Raw genomic sequence first — 24,661 nt, forward strand, 5'->3', positions numbered from 1 at the left:
CTAGGAGCCAGGCCTCTGCATAGGTCCATCTGGCCTTAGTTCTTGTTGGCTCCTTGTCAGCGAAGTAGCGTTCTGGATGAGCACTGCGATAGTGCACACCCAGGCCCTTCTTTCTGAATTGACGCCCACAGACAGGACACACAGACTACCCAGCATCTGCATTGTCGTGAGGTTCTGACCCACCACTCTCTGAAATCGTGGCTTGAATACGCTTTGTTAAAGCAGTCTGAATTCAATATCGGACCAGAACCTGATGGTATGCTGCGGATAATGTTAGCCTTACAATGAAACCGAAGTTACCTTGTAAGTTACTGACTCTTGCCACTAGGAACCCTTATCCAAGAGAGTCAAAGTTACTCCCGCCGTTTACCCGCACTTGGTTGAATCTCTTCACTTTGACATTCAGAGCACTGGGCAGAAATCACATTGCGTCAACATCTCTCTTCCTGCCATACTGCCATACCTCCCTCCCTGTCATACTGCCATACCCCCCGTCCCTGCCATACTGCCATACCCCCCCTCCCTGCCATACTGCCATACCCCCCGTCCCTGCCATACTGCCATATATATATATATATATTAGTTTTTCTAATGTATACATGCATCAGTGCAGGTCATTATTTATATTATAATGATCTGATTTATATACGTTTGTTGGTTTGTTTGTCGCCATAACAGGATAAACGGGGCAACGTAGTGCAGTTTTTGTTAGAGCAATGTACCGTTAAAATGCTGTAGGAATAAAGCAATTTTTAGTCCAATTGGGCCACCAGTTCCCGAGGTTTGACTCATTTCTGGCCTTTTGACATGGAGCAGAGGCCTCCGAAGACCGGCTTTAAGCGAGTCATGAATAGTGGTGCAGTAATCAGTCTTTCTAAACCCAATATTTAAATTTTTAAAGGCAAACAAAACCCTCAGAACAACAAGTAAGAGTTTATCATTTATAGAGAAGAACAATAGTCCTCCCTGACATCTTGCGTTACTGTACACTCTTTACAAAAAGTATTGTTAACCAGTATTGATGTAGTGCACGTTGATTTTTAATAAGGCAAATATTTCGGAATGGATTTGTTGTTATATAAAATTAACTCTCTGTGATGCATTAAAAAAGCAGCCGTAATCTTTTATGTAAACTTCTTGGATATTTTTTCTTTTTAAATGTAATGACGGAATGTTTGAGATACTTTGTGGACGGGCGACACAAAGTTTGTTCTTATCTCTGATTTACTACTTTGTAAATGTATTATTATTTACATGTACCCCCCCCCCAACTACTCCTCACCTTCACATAACCTGCATCCCACCACCTGTATTTCCTCTCCCTACCTCCAGCATCCTTCCTCTTTACCTCGTCCTCAGCTTCCCAATCCCCATTCCATCCTGCATCCTTCCTGCTCCATCCTCCTCCCTCCCTCATTCTCTCCTCTTTTCTCCACTACCCTCCCTCCCTTCTCAACCCTCCATCCTCCATACTCACTCTCCATTCCTATTGCTTCCCTCCCTATTTCTCTCCCCTCCCTTCCTTAACTCTCTCACTTCCTTCTATAATCTTATCTCCCTCCCCCTTCCTTATTTCTACCTCCCTCCTTTCTCCCTCCCCCTACCTCCTCCTCTGTCTATGTCGCCTCATCCAACCTCTTCATCCTCCCTCCTACTCTTCCCTGCTCTTCCTCTCTCTTCCTCCTCCTCTTCTTCCACCTCTTCCTCCTCCTAAACGCCCATCCCCCAACCTACATGCCCACTTCCTTCCCACCTACACGCCCCCTCCCCCACACCTACACGCCCCCTCCCCCACACCTACAACCCCCTCCTCCCATACCTACAACCCCCTCCCCCTGCACCTACATACCGCCTCCCCCTGCACCTACATACCGCCTCCCCCTGCACCTACATACCGCCTCCCCCTGCACCTACATACCGCCTCCCCCTGCACCTACATACCGCCTCCCCCTGCACCTACATACCGCCTCCCCCTGCACCTACATACCGCCTCCCCCTGCACCTACATACCGCCTCCCCCCACACCTACACACCTCCTCCCCCCCACACCTACATCCCCCTCCCCCCACACCTACATACCCCCTCCCCCCACACCTACACCATCTCCGTCCCGCACATACACACCCTCCCCCCTGCATCTACACCCCCCTTGCACCTACACCCCCCTCCCCCCTTGCAACTACACCCCCCTCCCCCTTTGCAACTACACCCCCCTCCCCCCTTGCACCTACACCCCCCTCCCCCCTTGCACCTACACCCCCCTCCCCCCTTGCACCTACACCCCCCTCCCCCCTGCACCTACACCCCCCTCCCCCCTTGCACCTACACACCCCATCCCTCCACAACTACACGCCCCCTCACCCCACACCTACACACCCCCTCCTGCATCTACACTCCCCCTCCCCCCACACCTACACTCCCCCTCCCCCCACACCTACACTCCCCCTCCCCCCACACCTACACTCCCCCTCCCCCCACACCTACACTCACCCTCCCCCCACACCTACACTCACCCTCCCCCCACACCTACACTCACCCACCCCCCACACCTACACTCATCCTCCCCCCACACCTACACTCCCCCTCCCCCACACCTACACTCCCCCTCCCCCACACCTACACTCCCCCTCCCCCCACACTTACACTCCCCCTCCCCCACACCTACACTCACCCCCCCCACACCTACACTCCCCCTCCCCCCACACTTACACTCACCCTCCCTCCACACCTACACTCCCCCTCCCCCCACACCAACACTCCCCCTTCCTCCACACCTACACTCCCCCTCCCCCCACACCAACACGTCCCCACCCCCCACACCTACACTCACCCTCCCCCCACACCTACACTCACCCTCCCCCCACACCTACACTCACCCTCCCCCCACACCTACACTCACCCTCCCCCCACACCTACACTCACCCTCCCCCCACACCTACACTCACCCTCCCCCCACATCTACACCCACCCTCCCCCCACACCTACACTCACCCTCCCCCCACACCTACACTCACCCTCCCTCCACACCTACACTCACCCTCCCTCCACACCTACACTCACCCTCCCTCCACACCTACACTCACCCTCCCTCCACACCTACACTCACCCTCCCTCCACACCTACACTCACCCTCCCCCCACACCTACACTCACCCTCCCTCCACACCTACACTCCCCCTCCCCCCACACCTACACTCCCCCTCCCTCCACACCTACACTCACCCTCCCCCCACACCTACACTCACCCTCCCTCCACACCTACACTCACCCTCCCTCCACACCTACACCCATCCTCCTCCCACACCTACTCACCCTCCCTCCACACCTACACCCACCACACCTACGCACCCCCTACCCCCTGCACCTACGCACTCCCTCCTGCGCCTACACCCCTCTCCCCCCTGCAACTACACATCCCCTTCCCCCTGCTCCTACACACCCCCTTCCCCCTGCTCCTACACACCCCCTTCCCCCTGCAACTACACACCCCCTTCCCCCTGCTCCTACACACCCCCTCCCCCTGCTCCTACACACTCCCTTCCCCCTGCAACTACACCCCCCTCCCCCCTGATCCTACACACCCCCTTCCCCCTGATCCTACACCCCCCTCCCCCACACCTACACCCCCCTCCCCCACACCTACACCCCCCTCCCCCACACCTACACCTCTTTCCCCCCATACCTACACACCCCCTCCCCTATACGTACACCCCCCCAGCACCTACACACCCCCTCCCCCCAGCATCTACACCCCCCTCCCCCCAGCATCTACACCCCCCTCCCCCCAGCACCTACACACCCCCTCCCCCCAGCATCTACACCCCCCTCCCCCCAGCACCTACACACCCCCTCCCCCCAGCATCTACACACCCCTCCCCCCAGCATCTACACACCCCTCCCCCCAGCATCTACACACCCCTCCCCCCAGCATCTACACACCCCCTCCCCCCAGCATCTACACACCCCTCCCCCCAGCATCTACACACCCCTCCCCCCAGCATCTACACACCCCTCCCCCCGGCATCTACACCCCCTCCCCCCAGCATCTAAACACCCCTCCCCCCAGCACCTACACACCCCCTCCCCCCAGCACCTACACACCCCTCCCCCCAGCACCTACACACCCCTCCCCCCAGCATCTACACACCCCTCCCCCCAGCATCTACACACCCCTCCCCCAGCACCTACACCCCCTCCCCCAGCACCTACACACCCCCTCCCCCACCACCTACACACCCCCTCCCCCAGCACCTACACACCCCCTCCCCCCAGCACCTACACACCCCCTCCCTCCAGCACCTACACACCCCCTCCCCCCAGCAACTACTCACCCCTCCCCCCAGCACCTACACACCCCTCCCCCCAGCATCTACACCCCCCTCCCCCCAGCATCTACACCCCCCTCCCCCCAGCATCTACACCCCCCTCCCCCCAGCATCTACACCCCCCTCCCCCCAGCATCTACACCCCCCTCCCCCCAGCACCTACACCCCCCTCCCCCCAGCACCTACACCCCCCGCCCCCCAGCACCTTCACCCCCCCTACACCCATCACCTACACACCCCCTCCCCCCAGCCCATACACCACCCTCCCCCCAGCATCTACACCCCCCTCCCCCAGCACCTACACACCCCTCTCCCCAGCTTCTAAACACCCCCTCCCCCCATGATCTACACACCCCCTCCCCCCAGCATCTACACACCCCCTCCCCCCATCATCTACACACCCCTCCCCCCAGCACCTACACACCCCTCCCCCCCGCACCTACACACCCCCTCCCCCCAGCACCTACACACCCCTCCCCCCAGCATCTACACCCCCTCCCCCCAGCTCCTACACACCCCCTCCCCCCAGCACCTACACACCCCTCCCCCCAGCATCTACACACCCCCTCCCCCCAGCACCTACACACCCCCTCCCCCAGCACCTACACACCCCCTCCCCCCAGCACCTACACACCCCCTCCCTCTTCACCTACACCCCCCCTCCCCCCAGCACCTCCACCCCCCTCCCCCCAGCACCTACACCCCCCTCCCCCCAGCACCTACACCCCCGCCCCCCAGCACCTACACACCCCCTCCCCCCAGCATCTACACACCCCCTCCCACCTGCACCTACACACCCCCTCCCCCCAGCACCTACACACCCCTCCCACCAGCACCTACACCCCCCTCCCCCCAGCTCCTACACACCCCCTCCCCCCAGCATCTACACACCCCCTCCCCCTGCCCCTACACACCCCCTCCCCCCAGCATCTACACACCCCTCCCCCCAGCATCTACACACCCCTCCCCCCAGCATCTACACACCCCCTCCCCCCAGCATCTACACCCCCTCCCCCCAGCATCTACACACCCCCTCCCCCCAGCATCTACACACCCCCTCCCCCAGCATCTACACACCCCTCCCCCCAGCACCTACACACCCCTCCCCCCAGCACCTACACACCCCCTCCCCCCAGCACCTACACACCCCCTCCCCCCAGCACCTACACACCCCCTGCCCCTGCCCCTACACACCTACACTCACCCTCCCCGCACACCTACTCCCCTCACACCTACACCCCCCTGCACCTACAGTACACGCCCCCTCCCCCCTGCACCTACACACCCTCTTCCCCCTTTACACCTACACACCCCCTCCCCCCACACCTACACACCCCCTCCCCCATGCACCTACACCCCACTTCCCCCCTGCACCTACACCCCCCTTCCCCCCTGCACCTACACCCCCCTTCCCCCCCTGCACCTACACCCCCCTTCCCCCCAGCACCTACACCCCCCTGCCCCCCACTCCTACACACCCCTCCCCCCCACTCCTACACACCCCTCCCCCCAGCACCTACACCCCCCTGCCCCCCACTCCTACACACCCCTGCCCCCCACTCCTACACACCCCTCCCCGCTGCAACTACACGCCCCCTCCCCCTTGCACCTATACACCCTCTTCCCACTCTACATATACACACCCCCTCCCCCGCACCTACACCCCCCTTCCCCCTGCACCTATACACCCCCTCCCCTCCTGCTCCTACACGCCCCTACCCCCCTGCACCTACACCCCCCCTCCCCCCTGCACCTGCACATCCCCTTCCCCTGCATCTACACACTCCCTTCCTCTACCTACACCCCCCTCCCCCGCACCATCACACCTCCCCCACACCTACACACCCCCTCCCCCACACCTACACCCCCCCTCCCCCACACCTACACACCCCCTCCCCCTACTCATGCACACCCCCTCCCCCACACCTACACACCCCATCCCACCACATGTACACACCCCATCCCACTACACCTACACACCCCCTCCCCTTGCACCTACACCCCCCTCCCCCCTGCACCTACACCCCCCTCCCCCCTGCACCTACACCCCCCTCCCCCCTGCACCTACACACCCCCTCCCCCCTGCACCTACACACCCCCTCCCCCCTGCACCTACACCCCCCTCCCCCCTGCACCTACACCCCCCCTCCCCCCTGCACCTACACCCCCCTCCCCACTACACCTACACCCCCCTCCCCCTGCACCTACACGTCCCCTCCCCCCTGCACCTACACCCCCCTCTCCCCTGCACCTACCCCCCCCTCTCCCCTTCACCTACACACCCTCCCCCCTGCACCTACACACCCCCTCCCCGCTACACCTACACGCCCCTCCCCCTGCACCTACACGCCCCTCCCTCTGCACCTACACGTCCCCTCCCCCGTGCACCTACACACCCCCTCCTCCCAACACCTGCACACCCCCTCTTCCCTGCATCTACAGCCCCCCTCTTCCCTGCATCTACAGCCCCCCTCTTCCCTGCACCTACACACCCCCTCCCCCTGCACCTACACACCCCCTCCCCCTGCACCTACACACCCCCTCTTCCCTGCACCTACACCCCCCTCCCCCTGCACCTACACCCCCCTCCCCCTACACCTACACATCCCCTCCCCCTACACCTACACATCCCCTCCCCCTATGCCTACACATCCCCTCCCCCTGCACCTACACATCCCCTCCCCCTGCACCTACACACCCCCTCCCCCTGCACCTACACATCCCCTCCCCCTACACCTACACCCCCCTCCCCCCTGCACCCACACCCCCCTCCCCCCTACACCTACACACCCCCTCCCCCCTACACCTACACACCCCTCCCCCCACACCTACACACCCCTCCCCCCACACCTACACATCCCCTCCCCCCACACCTACAGACCCCCTCCCCCCACACCTACACACCCCTTCTCCCCTGCACCTGCACACACCCTTCCCTCTGCACCTACACACCTTCTCCCCCCGCACCTACACCCCCCCTTCCCCCACACTTTCACCCCCTTCCCCCACACTTTCACCCCCTTCCCCCACACTTACATCCCCTTCCCCCACACTTACACCCCCTTCCCCCACACTTACACCCCCTTCCCCCACACTTACACCCCCCTCCCCCCTGCACCTACACACCCCCTCCACTCACACCTACACCACCCTACCCCCACACCTACACACCCCCTCCCCCCACACCTACACACCCCCTCCCCCCACACCTACACCCCCCTCCCCCCACACCTACACACCCCCTCCCCCCACACCTACACACCCCCTCCCCCCACACCTACACCCCCTCCCCCCTGCACCTACACACCCCCTCCACCCACACCTACACCCCCCTCCCCCACACCTACACACCCCCTCCACCCACACCTACACACCCCCACCACCCACACCTACACCCCCTCCACCCACACCTACACCCCCCCTCCACCCACACACCCCCGCCACCCACACCTACACCCCCCTCCCCCACCTACACACCCCCTCCCCCCACACCGACACCCCCTCCCCCCACTCCGACCCCCCTCCCCCTACACCTACACACCCCCTCCACCCACACCTACACCCCCCTCCCCCCACACCTACACCCCCCTCCCCCCACACCTACACCCCCCTCCCCCCACACCGACACCCCCCTCCCCCCACACCTACACCCCCCTCCCCCCACCGACACCCCCCCCCCCCCACACCTACACACCCCCTCCCCCCCCACCTACACCCCCCTCCCCCCTGCACCTACACACCCCTCCACCCACACCTACACACCCCCTCCCCCCTGCACCTACACACCCCCTCCCCCCACACCTACACCCCCCTCCCCCCACACCTACACCCCCCTCCCCCACACCTACACCCCCTCCCCACACACCTACACATCCCCTCCCCCCACACCTACACCCCCTCCCCCCTGCACCTACACACCCCCTCCCCCCACCCCTACCCCCCCTCCCCCCACACCTACACCCCCCTCCCCCCTGCACCTACACCCTCCTCCCCCCACACCTACACCCCCCTCCCCGCACACCTACATCCCCCTCCCCCCTGCACCTACACACCCCCTCCACCCACACCTACACCCCCCTCCCCCCTGCACCTACACCCCCTCCACCCACACCTACACATCCCCTCCCCCCACACCTACACATCCCCTCCCCCCACACCTACACCCCCTCCCCCCTGCACCTACACACCCTTCCCCCCCACACCTACACACTCTTCCCCCCCACACCTACACCCCCCTCCCCTCACACCTACACCCCCCTCCCCTCTGCACCTACACACTCTTCCACCCCACACCTACACCCCCCTCCCCTCACACCTACACCCCCCTCCCCTCACACCTACACCCCTCTCCCCTCTGCACCTACACATCCCCTCCCCCCTGCCCCATGCACCTACACACCCCCTCCCCCTTGTGCCTACACCCCCCTCCCCCTTGCACCTACACCCCCTCCCCCCTGCACCTACACCCCCCTCCCCCCTTGCACCTACACCCCCCCTCCCCCCTGCACCTACACCCCCCTCCCCCCTGCACCTACACCCCACCTCCCCCCTGCACCTACACCCCACCTCCCCCCTGCACCTACACCCCCCTCCCCCCCTGCACCTACACCCCCCTCCCCTGCATCTACACCCCCCTCCCCTCTGCACCCCCCCTCCCCCTGCACCTACACCCCCTCCCCCCTGGCACCTCCACCCCCCGCCCCCCGTGCACCTACACCCCCCTCCCCCCTTGCACCTACACCCCCCTCCCCCCTTGCACCTACACCCCCCCTCCCCCCTGCACCTACACACCCCCTCCAACCTAACCTACACATCCCCTCTCCCCTGCACCAGCACACCGCCTCCTGCTGCACCTACATCCCCCTCCCCCCTGAACCTACCCCCCCCTCCCCCCCTGCACCTACACACCCCTTCCCCTGCACCTACACACCCCTCTCCCCTGCACCTACACCCCCCTCCCCCTGCACCTACCCCCCTTCCCCTGCATCTCCACCCCCCTCCCCCAAGCACCTACCCCCCCTTCCCCTACAACCCCCTCCCCCTGCACCTACACACCCCTTCCCCTGCACCTACACACCCCTTCCCCTGCACCTACACACCCCTTCCCCTGCACCTACACACCCCTTTCCCCACACCTACACTCACCTCCTCCCTGCACCTACACACCCCTTCCCCCACACCAACACCCCCCCTCCCCCCTGCACCTACACACCCCTTCCCCTGCACCTACACACCCCTTCCCCCGCACCTACACTCACCTCCTCCCTGCACCTACACACCCCCTCCCCTACACCTACACACCCCCTCCCCTACACCTACACACCTCCTCCCCTACACCTACACCCCCCCTCCCCTACACCTACACCCCCCCTCCCCCACACCTACACCCCCCTCTCTCACACCTACACCCCCCTCTCTCACACCTACACCCCCTCTCCCCATCACCTACACACCCCTCTCTCACACCTACACCCCCTCTCCCCATCACCTACACACCCCCTTCCCCATGCATGTACACACCCCTTACCTACACACCCCCTCTCCCCAAACCTACATACCCCCTCCCCCCAAACCTACATACCCCCTCCCCCTCCACCTATACACCCCTTCCCCCTCCACCTATACACCCCTTCCCCCTCCACCTATACACCCCTTCCCCCTCCACCTATACACCCCTTCCTCCCTGATCCATATACTTCCCCCCACCTACAGTATACACCCTTCGCTCCACTTATACACCCCCACCTACAGTATACACCCTTCGCTCCACTTATACACCCCCACCTACAGTATACACCCTTTCCCCCCCACATATACACCCCCTTTCCCCCCCACATATACACCCCCTTTCCCCCCCACATATACACCCCCTTTCCCCACCTATACCCCCTTTCCCCCCCACATATACACCCCCTTTCCCCACCTATACCCCCTTTCCCCCTCACCTACACCCTTTAGAATTTAGATAGATTGTCAAGGTGTCTTAAATAAAGTAAGGGTATTTTTATGTCCAAAATTATATTAGTGACCATTCCTCTTACACTTGACATTAATATACATTGTGAATGCAGTAATGTGTATGACTTAAGTTGTGTATCTAGATTTATAAGAATGTAAATGCTGAAGTTGAAAAATGTGAATATACAATGTGTGAAACCGTATAAAAAAATACTTAAATTTACAATGTTTCAAAATGTTTCACTTTTGTATTCACATTTTTCAGCTTAGGCATTTTATGAGTAATTACGAATAAATAATTTTGATAGGTTATATTTATGAACCTTCTGTAGGACACCCCTAACACATTTTGGTCAAACTTGCAGGGTGGACTCCACCAGGATGTCGTTTTGTCTAGGCAAAAAATCCACATTTATGAAGATTTTTAAGCCCATGTTTATAAAGATTTTTAAGGGAAATTTAAGAATCTATAAATATGACTTAAGTAAATTTTGAAAGGTTCTCAGGAACTGCATAATTAAAAATTTTCTTAATACTGTGAATATTGCTTAAGTCATATGTATAAAGATTCTTAAATTTCCCAAGAATCTTTATAGATATGGGCTTAAAAATCTTTATAAATATGGATTTTTTGCCTAGACAAAATGACACATCCTGGTGCATTCCACCCTGCAAGTTCGACCAAAATTTGTTTGGGGTCTCCTCTTGAAGGTTCATAAAAACAACCCTATCACAATATACTTCATTAATAAATTAATTTATTTACAGTGTTTCACGGAGGGTAGGGAGGAAGTAAGTGGGTAGAGTACTAGCAGGAGAGGGGGGGGGGGTAAGGCAGGTAGGTTAGTAGTGGCTAAGTGGAAGAGGCAGGTAGGTTGGTGGAGGCAGGGGAAGGTTAGAGCAGTGGTCATAGAAGGGGAGAGGTAGGGTGGTGTTATTGTAGTGGGGGGGGGGGGGAGGCAGGTTGGGTAGTGTGGTGGTGGTGCAGGGGTAGGTAGGTTTGGAAGTGGTGGAATGGGAGTCAGGTTGGTGTGGTGGTAGAGGGGAGTGAAGCAGGTAAGGTGGTGGTGGTGAAGGTTGGTATGGTGAGGCAGGTAGAGTGGTGGTGAAGGTGAAGGTGGTGGAGAGGAGGCAGGACAGAGGGAACGAGAATCTGAGAAGTACAGGGATACAACTGGGGAGGGCGGGAATGGGAGAGGGGAATAAAAGGGTGGGGAGGATAGGAAGGTAGAAGGGGAGGGGGGAAAGGAGAATGGCAGGTGAAGCAAGAGGGGTTGGGTAAAGGAGATAGGTAGGTTGGGGAGTGAGAAGCGTAGGGAAGACATGGCTAGGGGAGGGGGAGGAGAAAAACGGGTAGGGAAGGGAAGGAGAAGGATTCGGGAGGGGAAGAGAGGGAGTGAGGGATGGGTATGGTGAGGAAGCAAAGGGATCAGGGAGTAAGGAAAGCACAGGGAGATTCAGAGAGGGACAGAAAAGGCTCAGAATAGAAGGAAGAGGAAGAGAAGGGCAGGAAGATGCAAGGAAAGAGAGAGGAAGGAATGAGTACAGTAGGCAGATGCATGGAGGAGCAGGTTATGAAGTAGGGACAGACACAGCAAAATAGGGGATGACAAGAAAAAGGAGGCTGGGATGGTAAGGTACTAAGAGACAGGGCAAGGCTGGGGATGGCAAAGCAGGGCAGGGAAGGTGAAGGCAGGAAGGTAAGGAGATACCAGGTAAGGCAAGTAAAGGTAGGGAGTGGCAGGATAGCATATAGTTCGTCAGGGTAGGGAAAGGCCACACATGGCATGCCAGGTTGGGGTTGGGGAGGGGGACGGTATAGTACGGAGAGGCAGGGTAAAGTAAGAAGACAGGGTAGGGAGGGGAGATGACAGGGTTAGGTAAGCAGAGACAAGGGAGGGTACAGTGAGGAAGGGTAAGGTGGTAAGGACAGGTGAAGTAGGGTAGTGGGGAGCAAGGTGGATTAGGCAAAGGCAGTGTAGGATGAGATAGGGTACCCTAAGGAGAGGCAGGGCAGTGTTAGGAAGTGAGAGACAGGATAGGGTAGGGTAGGAAAAATACAGGGCAGAGTAACAAGGGAAGGTAGATTAGGGGAGGGAAGGGCAAGATAGAGAGGCTGGGAGGGATACAGAGAGGCAGGGTAGGGTGAGCTAAAGTGGGTGAGTGAGTAATGAAATCTGTCAGACTGCAAAGATTATAATGGCACTATGTTACAATTTGAAGTTACAGTCAGAAGACACGGCAGAGGAGAATTAGAAACTAATAGGATTTCAGATTAGGTGAAGGATATGGATAGCTTTTAGAAAAGATAATACAGTCTATTAAAAAGTACTGGGACTCCCCAAGAATATTTGTAGGACAGGGACGAGGTCAAAGCTGTGCTATAAAAGGATACCAGTGGCACGAGCAGTAGCATAATTTGGACAGTGTAAAAGGATATGTGAAACAGAAAGAGGAATATCACAGGTACAGCAAGGAAGGGAAGGTCCACTGGACATTAAATAAGAGCGAGTGAATTGGGTATGACCAATACACAGACAAGCTAGTGCAGTTTCCCATCCTCTTACTTTATAACATGGGTTCTGCCAAGGGGACACGGACTGTTTTACTATGCGGAGTTTATCAGTTAAAATGTCTGACCAGAAGGACTGCCATCTTTAAGTTAGAAAAAAAACTGATCATAGGGGGGTAATCAGAGGTGAGAATGGCACAAAAGTGAGAATTCCCTAAGGAGAGTGCAGAATGAGCTAAAGAATTAACCTGTTCATTTCCAGGTAATCCTACATGACTAGGGACCCAGCAGAAATGTATGTTTTTCATTCTAGTAGATAAGCGAAACAGCCATTATTTGTCACCAAAAGAATGTAAAGAGGAGCATGACAAAAGGGAAAGTGCACTAAGGGAGTCAGTGAAAAGATAGTGATAAAGAGTAAAGCATACTTCGTAAGGCAAAACACTGAAAAAAATTGTGAGTGTGCTAGCAACAGATGGTTTGGAAAACTGAAGATCAAGAGGGGAAGTGTTGCAAATCCTGTGCCATTTAATGTTTAGACCCATCAGTGTAAACATGGGCAGAAGAATGAGAAGATTGATATTTGATAAATACGAATAAGGGACAAGGTGTGGGGTGGAGGATTTGGAGTAAGGAGTAACAGAGGTACAAATTGTAGTGGGAGGTATGAGCCGGGGGGGGGGGGGTATAAGAACGTAGAGGAAGGACATTGGAATTGGTAAAGGAAGACTGTGAGAGCAAAGGTTGTATACAAACCGGAAAAGGAGAGCGTAAATATGGTCAGGAAGTTAATTTTGCAAGGGGGAATGGAGGAACGGTAAGCCTCTAGGAAGGGGATTGGTGTATGGTTGATTATCGAAGAGAAAGAAGAGCACATCGGAAGAGAGAGAGTGGATCCGAGCACAGAGGTTTACAACAGATGATTTAAAGGCACCGAGAGCTAATCACAGACCTAGATGGTGGACTGAGCAGCAGTGTAGGGAGAGGCATGGTCAGTTATAGTAGACAAAGACAGGGTAGGGCAAGGAGAAGCAGGGTAAAATGTGGCAGAGCATTGTACAGAGAGGCAGAGAAGAGCTGGGTAGAGAAGGTAAAGGGAGGGAAGGGTAGTGAAAGGAAGGTCAGGGTAGGGATAGCCAGAGCATGGCAGGTTGAGGCAAGGTCGAGAGTGGAGGGCTGGATATGGAAAGATAGGATAGGGTAGGTAGGAAGGGGAAGGATAATGTGTAGGGAAAGACAAGGTAGGGTGTTAGCAGATGGGTTAGGGTAGTGTAGCAGTGTGGGGAAAGGCAGGGTAGTGTAGAGTGGGAATGTAGGGTAGAGAGAAGAGCATTAGCATGAGAAGAGGCAGGATAGAGATGGGATGGTGGTAGGAAAAGGTATGGCATGGCAGAGTTTTGAGACAGCAAGGTATGGCATGGCAGAATACATTAAGGGGAAGTTGGGTGGGGTAGGGTATGGTTAGCAATGGATTGGCAGGCATGTTAAGGGAGGCCAAGGCTGGATAGGGTAAAGGATGACAGGCCAAGGTAGTAAAAGGGAAAGAAGAACACGGTAGGGTAGGGTAGGGCAGGGATGGCAGGTCAAGGTAGGGTAGTGCACGGCCAGGTAGGACAGAGGATGGCAGGGAAGGGTCAGCTGAGGGGCATTAGAGAAGGGTTGGGTGGGGGATGACAGGGCAGAGTTGGGAATGGTAGGAAGGATAGGGTAGATGATGGTAGGGCAGGGCAGGAGGGACAAAAGGAAGCATTACACAGAAACCTAACACAATACATAACTAACACAGATACATAAAAACCTACATAATACATGACATACAAAACCCTTTTTAATCTGGATACAATGACTACAGTTTTTTTAAAGCTTATATAGTTTACATTTTGACAATAATTGTAGTCCTAAATATAATTATTAAAATAACTGAGGAGAAAACCTTTCTTGCTGGAACCCAACCCTCATTTAAAGCAATTTTTACCTACAAGTATTTTCCTCGAACACATCTATGTTACCTGATTAATTACTTTATATAAGTAAAGATGCTTAACTGCTGGTGGCATTATACACTGCAGTAAAAAATTGTAGTGTGCAAAAAGTGCCTTTGGGTCTCCAACAGATTTGTTAAACATATTTTTATCTTACTGAGGTGCCCCCAAGCCTTGAAATTCAGAGTGGATGATAGATGAGAGTGGCAGTGTTTCACCTCCACACCAGTGTTACTTGTGTGAGTCATGATGCTCAGTTGCTTCAGTCCTCTCACTTTCACTTCTAAAACCTTTTCCTCCATGAGCTACCTGCTTCCCCCTTCTTTTATAACAGTACTGTCCCATGTCAATGACCTAACAATGGATTCATAACACTAAAGCTCCATAAACAGCAGCCAACCTCCAACAACACTCACCAATGCTACAACACTGCATACACAAAACAGAAAGACAGCCTATATCTCATAAATCAACTATCACTCTTCATGTCAGACACAAATCTTAAACACATCCTTGTCTCCCTTTTCCATCTGTCGCTCCCAATACAGACACCCTTGATCCTTGGATTAACTTTGGATACATGCATAACCCTTCTTCAACCCACAAGCCACATCAATGCAAAGGCATCTCATAAACTTGATGCTTTCAAAACATTAATAGTTGCTATACTCTTTTACCCTACCTTTGCCTAAAATTACCATCTCTCCATCTTGATGATGAGTTCTAACAGCAGATAACAGTAGAATCTGGTGCTAGTCAAAGAGTGCTATGGAAATGATGTACAGCTGTATCCATATTCTTTTGGCACTGAACTATGTGGAACAAGCTGATTTTTAAAAAATGGGGGGGGGGGGCGCACATTACAATGAAAATGAGTGACTTACTGACGACAGAAGGAATCTCTGAAACAAGTTTATTTAAATGACTAATTATGCAGGGCCAAATTGAGCTCCTCTACAGCACCACCTGAACTTATATCATTCTAAACCACCACCACACCTCAACAAAACCTTCACAGAACCAACGAGGCAGCCTCCTTCCCATCCTCACTTTGTGTACCTCTCACTAGCCGTTCAGACCACCTACACTTTGTTCACTTTAACTAATGTGAAACTGTTCTCTCTCCATCTTGAACACTGAACTGAAACAAAGATTATAACGAGAATATGAAGCTAGCTATGAACAGTTTTTAGATGGAACAAGCAGCCACTGAGCTATGGGAAGTAGGCTGCAAAAGGATGAAAATACCAGTCTAGTCAAAGTGGATGAACTATGGGAAGTAGTAGATGATACCTCACTTGACCACTGCCCCATCCAGACATCCACAGCAGCTACCCAACCCTGGAGACACTTAAGTACACCTGGCCAGACTACAACATGGCCATCACCCTTCCCTGCCATCCACCCTGCAGAAACAACCTTACTCAAAGAGACACAGGTATACCTATGTTCTTTTCATTAACCTGCCCTAAACTTGTCATCTCTCCATCGTGAATGCAGAGTTGTCAGAATACCACAAGAATATGATGCCTGTCACGAGGAAAATGCTACTGGAAAGATGTAAAGCCATAGTATTATCTTTTTCTGTCACTGAGATCCGTGAAATGGTTGCTAAAGGACAAAAATCTTGGCCAAGCTGGAGTAAAGAGAGTACAGGCAGACTACAATGGTTATCACCCTTCCCTGCTTCAGTACCAACACAAAGTACAATCCACAAACCATCCACTATGCCCACACTGCATCCCCCACCACACTACAAACCATCATCTATGCCCACAATGCAATGCATCCCCCCACACCACACCATGCCCACACTGCCATGCATTCCCCCACACCACACTACAAACCATCCACTATACCCACACTGCAATTCTTCCCCCCACACCATACTACAACCCATCTACTATGCCCACACTGCAATGTATCCCCCCACACCACACTACAACACACTTACCTCACACACCACACAATCACACCACACCACGTTCACCTCACACACCACACAACCACAACATGGAAAATCCTTCACCATAACAACAGCAAAAAATCTCTGGGAGTGACCAGCCAAAGTGACTGGTTTCCTGTGGTCGGGAAGGTTCAAGTTCAGATGACACTGGGGTTGCAACCATCACCACTCAATTGACATCTATTCTCTGCCTATGTCCTTACCAATACCCCAGCCCTCATTTCCACTGAGAAACATGCATACATCTATTCTCTTCCTATGTCTTTACCAATATCCCAACCCTCATTTCCACTGAGAAACATGAGAGGTAGAATCCAGAAACAAAGAATGAAAAAGTATAAACAAGGGAAAAGTATTAGTATCATACCCAGTGACGTGGACCAAGCAATCATCATCATCATCATCATCATCATCCCAATATTTTTTTTCCATTAAGGATGAAGGCCTCAAAAGAAGGGAGAATCACAACAGAGGGAGAAATTAATAAAAAAGAAGCTCAATGAGAAAGACCAGAAACTCATTCAATCATCATTCCAGCCCCAGATCCTCAGAGTTAATCCACTAAAAAATAATAATAATAATAAAAAGAGGGGGGGTGACCCTTGTTGTGTGCTCCCCTTACATAATGCATAATTCCCTAGCCTTGTCAATTACCCCCCCCCCTCTCTCTCTTTCTCTTTCTTTCTCTCTCTCTCACACACACACCCACACCATAACCATCCACCTTCTTGACCTACCACACCACTCATATCTTTTTCACCTTTTTTTACATCCACTCTCCATATCTAAGCATACACTTCACCTCTACAGTAAATAATTTCTTTACTCCAAATCTTTCACAGACCAAAATCCTATCCTGTCCACTCTATGCACTCCCCACTTATCCTTAAAAATCATCACATACAATCATAAGCCACCAAAATCTAACCTGACAGACACCAATATCATCAAAAACACACACAAAATCCATAAACAAAGGGAGGGCATTAAATCGGGAGGAGAAATATGAACAGTGTCTAGAATACTGAGTCTCCTTCAAACATAATCACCACCGCCACCAACATCACCTATAAAGACCCACAAAGAGAAAGCATCAAAACTGGAGAATTGTCAACAGCATACACAGTGAATTTGCTCTGAATCCAACTCCACCTCAACGACATAATAATCACCATCACCACCATCAAAAATGCAATCCATAAACACAGAGGAGGCATCAAAGTGGGAGAAATATCACCAGCATTGCCTGTGAATAGCCATGACTCCACTTACAAGTAAAATAATCACCATCCCATACACAATGAGGTAGCATCAAAGTGGCAAAATATAAACTTCATACACAGTGAAGAGCCCTCTAAATCCTGACCCAACCTAGCAAGAGTTAAAATTTACAAACTACTGGCTGTGATGTCAGAGAAATTAGTTTTATATAATATCTTCTTCCTAACATACTGTATTTCCCGCTATATAATGCGCACTTTCACCCCAAAATTTTGCTTCAAAAATCACCCTGGTCATTATAACAAAGGTCATGGTTTGTGATAGGCCTACAGACTGAGGTGACTGGCACCCACAAAACCCTGTTCACCAGAATGGCACAAATAACTAAACATGACAGCCTCAGCCATCAACAATAGGAAGCAGATCACTTGGCCTTACTAATTACTAAGATTTCAACATTTCACACTTTGATGAATGTGCATTAAGATACCATAAACAAACAGTAAACTAGGCACTCTGTGGGTTAGATATGCACACTCATGGAGCAACTGCACCAAGTCCAAAGCATTGGTAGACTGTAAAAACAAATGACAGCTGATCACCTGTTGGTGGACATATGGTGGAAGTGAAAAACTATTTTCCCTCAAAACTTACTAGTGTATGTTGAATAACGATAATCAATAAATTAAACTGAGTATTTTTTTCCCCTTTGTGATAAGTGGGAACACTCACCATCCACTCACTTGATGTAGTGCTGCTCTCAGATGACTACCCTATCCTCTCTTCCAGCCTTCTTTCCTTCCTCTTCTGTTCCTTTCCTTCATTCTTTTCTCTTCCTTCTGTCTATGGGTGACTCTACACTGAGTGACAAGCCAAACAGTTTCCTGTACACCAGGAAACCATTTACTACGCTGGGTGGTAACCATATAATCAAATTATGGTCCCTGGTGGTTTAGCGAGTAATTAAGGCACTCCAATCAGATTGAGCCAGTGTAGGTTTATATCCAAGGGGTTGTTGGGGTTTACTGCTCACATGATGCCACTCAGGGATGAGTGAGACTGGTCACTCATCTTAAATGTCAGGACCAACTTGCCAAGCCCTGGGCTTCTACGCCCCTCATGGGGCAACACAGGACTGGATGATGGATGGATGGATGTTTTTCCCTAAATACCCCTTGCCAAATCATGGGTGTACATTATACAACAGTATGCATTATACTCGTATGGCGGGAAACACAGTTGTCATAATATTATCTACTACACAAAATTATCCGCTTGACATTTAGATCCAGGTTTCTGAGCTAGTTTGAGTCAACACACGTCATGGAACAACTTGATTGGCAATTTAGATCTTTCCCCAAACTACTAAAAGAAGAAACCTTTAAACTTGAAAGGGGAAATTCTGGTACATTATCTGATTTACACCTCACACAGTGTAAGAAAATAATTATTTCAATCCAATGGGGCACCTCAAAATATCTCCACAGTTATTACAACAGCTGGAGATGGTAAGATAAAGGTACATTTTTCCATACTACAGTATTAGAAATGAATAAGAATAAATATGCAAAGAAATGGACATACAGTATTACAATTCAATAAGAATACAGTAATCCCCCAATTATCCATCATATTTCAGCCACAGCCTTGTTGGACGATGATTTTTATTTTTTTCAGCTAATGTAGCCCCTCTATAGGGGGACTTAATCCCTTTACATATATATATATATACTGTGCTGTATAACTATTCAAAATAGAGGCAACAACCCCAAATAGAGTACTGATAAACAGTACAGTACTTCACAGTAACATAGAGTGACTGTAATCTGTACTCACCTTACTGTACTACTGTCAGATTTTGTTGAATATTCCTGTATGGTTAGCGACATGCTGTCAGCTGATGCCATGAAAATGGATAAAGCTTTAATTCACGCAGATTTTTGCTTCTCAAATTAAGACATTTATCAGTTACTGTGGCATCAGATAACTGGGAGTTTATAGGAATTTTTTAATATCATTACAAGTCAATAATAAAAATGTAAAAACACATACCAGTAAATAACTACAGTCAGTCTGTTTTCATGTGACAGAACCAGACAAATATTATAACATGAATATTAAGTCAAGGGTGTATAAAATTCAACAAGCTTTAGTGATGAGGAGAGAATACAGTATAGTCAAATTAACTCTCCAGTATGACTGCACTTGCCATTGCCCATGCTAATGATTACCAGGCGAAAAATTGGCTTAGTTATGTGAATACAAGAAAAAGGCACAAACTAACTTACCCACATTGTTATGGTATATAAGAAAACGTACAGTCAGCCACAGGAAAAAATATTAATAGAAAAAACGTGTCACATTTACAACATAAGTTTCCATAATGTAGGGAAACAGTTCAGAATGCTTATTAATCTCTAACATAAATGAAGGGAAGCAACTCAAGAACCAAGATGCTCATTAATCTTTGAAATAAATGAAGCGCGAACTCAAGATGCTCGTTAATCTCTGACATAAATGAAGGGAATGTAACCTAAAGATGTTTGTTATTATTACATGTCTAAGTGCTATTCATTATTATTTTTTTTTTTATGCAGAGGACAAGGAACCAATGACTGGAACACTTCAATGTTTTTTGCTCTAAGAATAAAATAAATGGGAGGAAACTTAAAGATCCATTCATTTTGAGATTCCTTCCCACAGTGCGTTCAAAAGACTGGAGGTCATAGGCAGAGGGAAATACAGAAGAGACTGAGGAAGGAAGGTCCAGAACAAACCTAATGCATATCAAAACCTTCCAAATGATGACTATTCCTGTGGCAGACTGTGCAGTACATCACTATACCATGGCAATAGTAAATATGCACAAATAACACATCAACAAGAAAATAGGCATAAAAATTCATCAAAGACAAAGAAAATAGGCATAAAATACATCAAAACTAAGGAAAATAGGCATAAAAGTACACCAAAACCAATCTCAATATTTCACATAGGATTAAAGACGAAAAAATACCTATGTTTATTGTCAGCTAAATAAGAACTACATGTTTTCTCAGCACGTTATATGCCAGGTTAATTTAAGATCTCTTGGGGTTGCCGACTCCTTACTTTACTAATGCCTGTTGTTTTTGTGGTCCCAGGCTCACCAACTAGTCCCGAGAAACACAGTGACAGATATACAAACTAAGTACTGGAATTTGATGAAAGAAGAGGCAATGTGAGCTTCAAATGCACGAGTTACAGTATGCTACAAAATTATCCCTACAATACAGATTATCCTCTCCCTCCCTCTCTCTTTTTTTTTTTTTACTTTTTTTAGTCATGTGTGCATCTTACTACGGGCAGTCTACTTTGAAAAATAACATGTATATATTCATCAAATTTCTCAGCTCATTTGGCAAGACTTCATTCAGTGTGGTATTCATGTATAAAATCAACGATGCTCAGCACACACACATAAGCTACACAGTATCTAAAAATTAAATGCAAACTGACATTTTGCTTAGTCAGGGAGGAAATACTCTATTGGCAAAAATACTGAAATTGACGATAAATCCGTTCAAGGAAGTGGTTTGGTACAACACTATTACAGATTAATCCAGGAGAGTGAGAGACTGACGAGAAGAGTGTATGTGAGTGAGATGGAGGGGGAGGCCAAGGATGAGATGGAGGAATGGAGTGGAGAGGTATTTGACAGAAGGGGGGTGTGAGTTGGGAGCAGGGCAATGAAATGGCGGGGGACAGGGCGACATGAAGGTGATTTGTTCGTGACCACTCTGTATGGGATTAAGGCGTCTGGCAATAGATAGATAGATAGTAATACAGGGCTGCCCATGTATATCAGTGTGTTATGGGAATGGCTCAGTGTGCTGGTGTGGGTAATGCAGGTATTTTGACTGCATCCATCCACCCATCATCCAATCCCATGTCGCCCTATTGAGGAGCGTAGGGGCTAGGCAAGTTGGTCCTGACATTTAAGATGAGAGTGAATTTTTAACTACTTTAACAAACTACTCAACTATGCTCTGTTCAATATAACCAGGCATTAATTTACCATCTTTCCTTTGCAGATCTATCTATCTATTGCCAAATGCCTTAATCCCTTGCACGGGGTGGCCACAAACAAATCGCCTCCACGTCACCCTATCCCCCGCCATTTCACTGCCCTGCTCCCTTTGTAAATGCCGAGTTGAAACAAAGCTGAAGTATGGTGCTGATCATGAAGAAATTCTGTGGAAAGGATGCTGCACCACAATGTTATCTAATTCTGCCAGTGATGTATGGAAATTAATCTGCACAAAGACAAAATAAATCTCATGCCTCTGCAGTTGTTCCTTTTGTACATGAACAGAGCTGTAACAAAGATAATGGGTAAGATAGTGGATGGTGGAGTGTCTAATGAGAGAGGGTTGGGTGTGGAAACTTGCTGTACTGTTGTTTGATGATGATACCGTACTGCTAAGTGAGGATGAATGTGAACTGCAGGCTTGGTGAATGAGTTTGGGAGTGTATGTAAGAAATGAAATCTAAAAGTGAACATAGATAGGGGAGTGTTAAAATCTAAAAGTGAATGTTAATATAGGAGTGTATATAGGAAACAAAATCTAAAAGTGAATGCAGATAAGAGTAAAGTGATGGTCTTAGTGAGCAATTCCATCACAGCATACACAGTGAGGCTGGATGGTAAGGAAAGAGAGAACATGAGTGCATTCAAGTATTTAAGTACTGTAATGAGTCAGGAGGAAAGTTTAGAGTGCTTGAAAGGGTACAGCAGGGCAGAAAGTTTGCTGGTTTACTGAAAGCAGTGATAATGAATAAGGAAGTGAGGGAAAAAAATCACCATAAGTAAGTATTGTGATTCCCACTCTAACACATAGAAGTGAAGCTTGGACCCAGTTGGATGGACACAAGTCAAGAGTGAGAGCACTGGCCATGAGTCATATGAGAGAAGCATCTGAAGCTACATGTAGACAGTCACAGACAAATGAGAAGTAAAGGAGAATCGTGGTGTTAATGTGGATGTGACTGAAAGTGTTGGGCAATACTCTGAGATGGTTCAGCCATGTAGAGAGGATGGAGAATGAAAGACTAACTGGAAAAGTATATCTGAGTGAGGTGGAGGGGGGAGACCAAGGATGAGATGGAAGGATGGAGTGGAGAGATATATGACAGAGAAGGGTGTTGAGTTGGAGGTAGGGCAGCCAAATGGTAAAGGACAGAGCAACATGGAGGTAATCTGTTTGCGGCCACCCCTTATGGGATCAGGGCGTCTGGCAATAGAGACAGACAGACAAGGAAACAAAAAAATCTCTGCTTACTTGAAATGAGTTAACTTTTTGCAATTACGGGAAGCAAAGGCAAAAGAAGATATCAGATTACTTTACAAAAACATATACACGAAAGCAAGATGGGGTTATGGGAAGTGGAGAATGGTGCAGGGTAAGCAATGGCAATGACGACTGAGCCATTCACCACATTATGCATCATTATAAGATCATTATTCATTATAATAAACATCAGTCACTATTATCATACTTATTGTAATAATAATAATAATAATAATAGTAATCATCATCATCATCATCATGGGGCAGTGAAATGGCAGGGGACAGGGTGACATGGAGGCAATTTGTTTGTGGCCACCCCTTATGGGATTAAGACGTCTGGCAATAGGTAGATCATCATCATCACCATCCTGACTTCTTCTTACCTATAGATGGGTAAGGTATGGTTCAGAGAGCAAGGGCAAAACACATGAGAATCAGAAGTTATATATGCACCAGCCTGTATTCTTTAGTATCTGGAATATAACCGGGACTTACTGCATCTGTTGGTGACGTACAGGCATTTGAAAAAGTCTGTATGAGCAAAATCTGTATTGGCAAACTTGATTAGTATATAAAATGAGTACCTGTGTGAAGTAAGTGGCCTTGAATACCATAGTGGTGGAATAATCAGCCACAGGGTCAAAGGCCTAAGGTATGGAGTGGATCTTCATAATTAACATCACCACCACCATTCATTATCATAATCTTCACAATTATCATCATCGTCAACATCATCAATCATCATCGTCATCACCATCATCATCAATCCAACCTCCTTTTCCCACCCAAGGATGGGGTACGGAATTCACAATACAAATTTCCTGAGTAGGGGGAGCATTTGCTAATACACTCTGCCCACATCACCTTGGCTTGTAAGTGATGTGGTATGGATGCAGGGCCACAGTACAGTTAGCCTTGTCTTATTCTCCAACTAAGCTACGGGGAATTGGCTGCTGCAGAACAAAAACCACAGCCGTCAAGGTGGATGAACCGAAACAGTGCACTTCACGTATCTCAGATGGTAACAGCAACATGGGCTGTAGTTGTGGCTGTAAGGGTATAGCTGGGAACTGAACACTGGGGTGGTACACAAAGTAATGCAGTGGTTCAGTGTGTTCTTCAGGCTGGCCAGAGGGTATTCCCCCTGAGATTTAAAGTAGCAAAAGTCCCCCTGGCTATGACAAGAACACAGAACACCAGCAGCAGCACCACCACCAACCCCACAACTAGCAGTAGCAGAAAGCAGCACAAACTCAGCAGTAACAGTAGCAGGAGCACCAACACCAGCAGTACTGGTTGTCCCTGAAGAATTACAAATTTTTAGGAGATATTCTCAGGTCTGTTGATAATTTAACCGTGTGTGTAGAG

At 50.7% G+C, this 24,661-nt stretch overlaps 1 protein-coding gene across 1 annotated transcript in view; it reads right to left on the reverse strand.

The window, feature by feature from the left end:
* LOC145402028 (acetylcholinesterase-like) overlaps window positions 1-24,661 on the reverse strand; it is a 95,367-nt gene continuing 70,706 nt past the window's right edge. The window contains exon 18 of the mRNA XM_080274126.1: window positions 1-189. Within this exon, the coding sequence (XP_080130252.1) occupies window positions 1-189 (189 nt within the window). The remainder of the gene's footprint in view (window positions 190-24,661) is intronic.

The sequence above is a fragment of the Coenobita brevimanus genome, chromosome 57 (assembly GCF_032717465.1).
Source record: "Coenobita brevimanus isolate Jiangsu-jjx chromosome 57, ASM3271746v2, whole genome shotgun sequence".
Lineage (NCBI taxonomy): Eukaryota > Metazoa > Arthropoda > Malacostraca > Decapoda > Coenobitidae > Coenobita > Coenobita brevimanus.